Raw genomic sequence first — 4,757 nt, forward strand, 5'->3', positions numbered from 1 at the left:
CATCGGTATCATCCATCACACCACATTTTCTCCATTCTGCCATCTGGGAAGAGTTACAGGAACATCAGCTGCAAAACCAGCAGGATGCTACACAGCTTCTTTCCACAGGGAAGAATAATGGTTAACGGACTGTGTCCCCTCCCCATATATCATACACCAACACATCTAACCTCGCTCATACTTTGACGGCTAGGCACCTGTCAAAGCAAAGCCACAGTTCGGTCTGAATGTCTGTTTTTATTTTAATTTTTAGGCCTATTTTAGATATGGTAATTTTAATTTTAAACCTAGATGTATTTATTCCTATTTATTAACTGCACTGACGGGAACTGATTGAGAAACATTTTTTTCCGTTTCTTCTGTGTATGTAAGTACTCAGTTAAAATGACATTAAAGTAAACACTGAACACTGAATATTGAAATACTGAATTTCAGCGAAATTGTTGCTCATTCGATTGAAGACACAACAATAGTGGACAATATTTGAATTCATTGGAAGCGACACCTGCTTATGTTGCAGAGGTCACACAGAAATTGAACCGAGCACGAGGTGTAATATCATTAAATATCATTCATCAGATAGCGGAGTCAGTGTATATGGGGAGAGGGCATGAACGGGGTTCTGATTGGCGATGATCGGCCATGATCACATCGAATGGCGATGCAGGGTCGAAGGGCCGATTGTCCTACTCCTGACCCATTGTCGATACATGTTAGTGAGATTACAACCCTTTCGCGTCGCGTCGCGCCGACTGTTGCTGCAAGTTCAAAAACTTACTAAATTCTTAAGGGGTTCGACAGGCTAGATGCAGGAAGATTGCTCCCGATGTTGGGGAAGTCCAGGACAAGGGGTCACAGCTTAAGGATAAGGGGGCAATCCTTTAAAACCGAGATGAGAAGAACCTTTTTTCACACAGAGAGTGGTGAATATCTGGAACTCTCTGCCGCAGAGGGTAGTCGAGGCCAGTTCATTGGCTATATTTAAGAGGGAGTTAGATGCGGCCCTTGTGGCTAAGGGGATCAGAGAGTATGGAGAGAAGGCAGGTACGGGATACTGAGTTGGATGATCAGCCATGATCATATTGAATGGCGGTGCAGGCTCGAAGGGCCGAATGGCCCACTCCTGCACCTAATTTCTATGTTTCTATGTTTCTATGTTTCACAGTACTCATCATTCAGAACCTAGACCGTGTAGCTAAAAATAAAATAAAAACACATCTCCTGCTCCGTTGGCAATTAACTTTCCACTTGTTTATTAGGAATCTGACACAAGATATTTCAGTCGTTCCTATTGTTTGAATCGATTGCAAATTGCCTCGAAGGGCCATTTGACCAGATTCTTCAACTGTTCTCTGAATTTAGCCTGAGTACCCGCATAAATGCACGTGTTGGTGCATGAACTGAGAAGTTCCATCATGTAACCGCTTTCTTGCAGTATGAACATTGGGTTGGTGGAATTGGAATTGTTCGCATAATTTTTGATGAAAAATTGCACCATTACAAAATTCACAACATTGGTCAATCGCAAGAGTAGGAAGCTGCCCGAAATGGCGAATAGTATAATAATGGACTTTCTCCTGCTCTCCATCTCTGGGTCATTCTGCTTATCTCCATGGCTCTGAGCTCGCAATCTCTTGCGGGCGCTGCTGGCCGCTAGAATGTGCCTGACCGTGAAAACATTGAGAAGCAAAATGAGCACGAACGGTACGCATGGGTTTACCATATAGAGTAGCCAGTCATATATCTTCCATGCAAGTGAAGTATAATAGACATCCTTTATGCTGCAGTACCAAGGTATATTATCCAACACATACGCAGGTTCATATGTGAAAAAGAAAGGTACGTTTTTTACACAGTACAACACACACACCGTTCCGATGACGCCAGTCGCTATTTTCTCCGTGCAATATCGGACTTTCAGATGCGGACAGCAAATGGCGATGAATCGATCGAAGGTGAACGCCACCGTTAACCAGGCGGAAGTGTCCTTGGAAAACCAACTGAACGCAATAACGAGGCTGCAGCCGGGAGTGGTGGATAGCAAACTAACGGGGAAATAAAGAGCTCGCAGACGGCTTAATATCACTGCCGCCACGATGACTAGGAAGTCCATCACCGCCATTGACAACAGATAGCGGCTGATACATTTGGAGAGCCCGCATCTTCCCTGTGCTAGTATCACAGTCGTCATCAAATTAGCTGTGGACAGAGGGAGACAGATTGTGAGTAGTGATGAAACGAACGTCTCAAGCCTCGCCACCACCTAGTTTTCGGTCAGTATATGTGTATTTTCTTTAAGTATCCATTCAAGAACGTTCTATGTCAATGAAGTAAATTTACTTAACGTAAATAACTTAATTAAATTGTATTTAAGTATGTAAGTATTTTCTGGGGAAAGTATTCGTTAATGTGGCCCTTTTTCAATGGATACCTGTTTGCTGACGCGATCATGCAGCTACGTTAATAACTCAATGGAAACCTTTTTCCTTTGCATGTTTCGTTCAGTTTAGACACGGATTTCTGGAATGACTAGGCGGGGCAGGCAGCGTCTCTGGAAAGATGGAATGGGTGATGTTTCGAGTCGAGACCCTTCTTCGGATTGCAAAGGCGAAACGGATATTGATCTGTGTTTTAGAAGGAACTACAGATGCTGGAAATTCGAAGGTAGACAAAAATGCTGGAGGAACTCAGCGGGTGCTGCAGCATCTATGGTGCGAAGGAAATAGGCAACGTTTCGAGCCGAAACTCTTCTTCAGTATTGATCTGATCGTTTTCAAGTGCCGAATTATGTTAAACATAAAACTCGGGTAGTTGCAATATCTCATCAAGTGCGAGCCACAGTTTATTTTAGAAACACAGCGGGGAATCAGAACCTTCGGCCCACCAAATCCGCGCCGTCCAGTGATCGCCGAGCAGCAGCAATATGCCACACATATGGGACAAGTTAACATTTTTGCCGAAGCCATCATACTAGCAACTTGTACAACCCACTTTGAATGTGGGTGGAAACCGGAGCTCCCGGAAGAAACCCACGCGGTCACGGTAAAACCAACAGACTCGGTACAGACTGCACCACGAGACAGGATCGAACCCGGGTCTCTGGCGCTGAAAGGCAGGAGGGCCACCGGCCCGCCGCGAAAATAAGGTAATAGCTTTGAATGACCGGGATTTGCACCTGAACATGTATTGGATCTTAAAGCCAACGCCTTAACCACTCAGCCACCCTGCTCTGCCGATTCACCATTTACCGCAGAACGGATGATTTACACTAACCTGTCAGGAAGTAAGGATACATGGGGAGAAGAAATACACTGGAAGACACTGGAAGGCTGGCATTAAACATAATCCAGACATTGTCGGGATGCGTTCGGGACAGAGTTAGGTAGATTTATTGGGCCTAATGGAATGGAGCAGTGTTGGTGGTGGTGGGGGGGGGGGGGGGGGGGGGTGGTGGCAGGAGCGGGGTACTGATTGTGGATGTTCAGCCATGATCGCGGTGAGTGGCGGTGCTGACTTGAAGGTCCGAATGGCCCACTACTGCACTTAATGTCTATTGTCGAATAACAATGTTCCAAGAAAAATGACTATACTGAAATTCGCTTTAAAGGAAGGTGCACAAAAATGATGGACAAACTCAGCGGGAGCAGCAGCATCGTTGGAGCGAAGGAAATAGGCTACGCAAAAATACTCAAGAGAACAATACTCACTGAACAACCAAGATAGAAGCGGAGAACGTTTCAAATGAAATCAACATAGTGCATATTTCCCCAATCGGATAGAAGTCCCAAACTATCTTAAACATCAATGCAGCGACTCACAGAGAGGCGGATGGTATCTGTGAATGTGTTAAGGACTGTCAGAGCCGGCAATTGCAAATGAACAGAGATAGGTTCACCCATTGCCTGTGGGTGCTTTAGGGAGTCATTCTGGATTGATTTTCAAAGGAGTCAACAGAAACATTTGAACATCTCAGTTAAACATTTCATTGCAAAAGTGGGAATCCAGGCAGGACTGTTCTCGTCAAAGAACCAGTAACTTGGACCAACGCAATCGTTCATAATAAAATGCATGACGATTTAAAGCGATGCAATCATTCCCAATCATAATCTGTTAACGAACCGAAATTAAAATGTAAGTTTTCAAAGAGAACGCGTTCTGCTCATGAACATCGAGCACAACCTGAAATGAGCATTTGTGCTTTTCCTTTTTGCAGCATCCTTGAAATGTAACGCAAATTTGATTTGCCTTATAGTGATACTAATAAAAAGCAACCGAACACACGAAATACATTTTGACATAAACATCCACCACGGTGACTCCTCCACTTTCCTCACTGGTGAATAATGTTCAATCTCAATCCTTGTTTGTCCTCCAGCTGTCGGGAGCCTCTAACATTCCGTTTACGGGACGATCTTGACTCTCGTGGCCGGCGGCGGGCCTGCTCGTCGGGGCGATCAAGCTCATGCATCGGGGGATGTCAGCTCCCCGCGCTCGGCGATCTGACCGCGGGTCGGAGTTTGTACAACGTCGTGTGGCTTTTGGAGCCACCGATATCGGTCTCAAACCCAGACCACGTGCTCCGGATGTTAAATCCATAGGCCGCGGTTGGAGCGTCGATCCAAGGCAAGGGATTGGCTCCGATGTCAAGTCGATGATCCGCAGTGGGGTTCAAAGTCAATCCCGAGATTGGCCTCCAGCCCCACGATGTTTGTCCGCAGAGCAACCGGAGCTACGACCCGGAAAAGATTCGCATCTCC

At 45.6% G+C, this 4,757-nt stretch overlaps 1 protein-coding gene across 1 annotated transcript; it reads right to left on the reverse strand.

The window, feature by feature from the left end:
• Positions 1-1,288: 1,288 nt before the first annotated feature.
• Positions 1,289-4,464, reverse strand: LOC129716321 (probable G-protein coupled receptor 139). Its single transcript, XM_055666189.1, has 3 exons — positions 4,394-4,464; positions 3,274-3,329; positions 1,289-2,199 (listed from the first exon to the last, which is right to left on the reverse strand). Exons 1-3 carry the CDS (start codon positions 4,462-4,464, stop codon positions 1,289-1,291), a joined length of 1,038 nt encoding a protein of 345 aa, XP_055522164.1.
• Between the last annotated feature and the right edge of the window lie 293 nt (positions 4,465-4,757).

Source organism: Leucoraja erinacea, unplaced genomic scaffold, assembly GCF_028641065.1.
Source record: "Leucoraja erinacea ecotype New England unplaced genomic scaffold, Leri_hhj_1 Leri_208S, whole genome shotgun sequence".
Taxonomy (NCBI): Eukaryota; Metazoa; Chordata; class Chondrichthyes; order Rajiformes; family Rajidae; genus Leucoraja; species Leucoraja erinaceus.

Bases quoted from the DNA above. Each gene is read 5' to 3' on its own strand.
- LOC129716321 (XM_055666189.1), bottom strand. From the start codon at position 4,464: ATGAGCTTGATCGCCCCGACGAGCAGGCCCGCCGCCGGCCACGAGAGT. The intron at 3,330-4,393 runs GTTAGAGGCTCC...GTTTAATGCCAG, and splicing joins GATCGTCCCGTAAACGGAAT to CCTTCCAGTGTCTTCCAGTG. The intron at 2,200-3,273 runs GTTAGTGTAAAT...CTCTGTCCACAG, and splicing joins GTATCCTTACTTCCTGACAG to CTAATTTGATGACGACTGTG.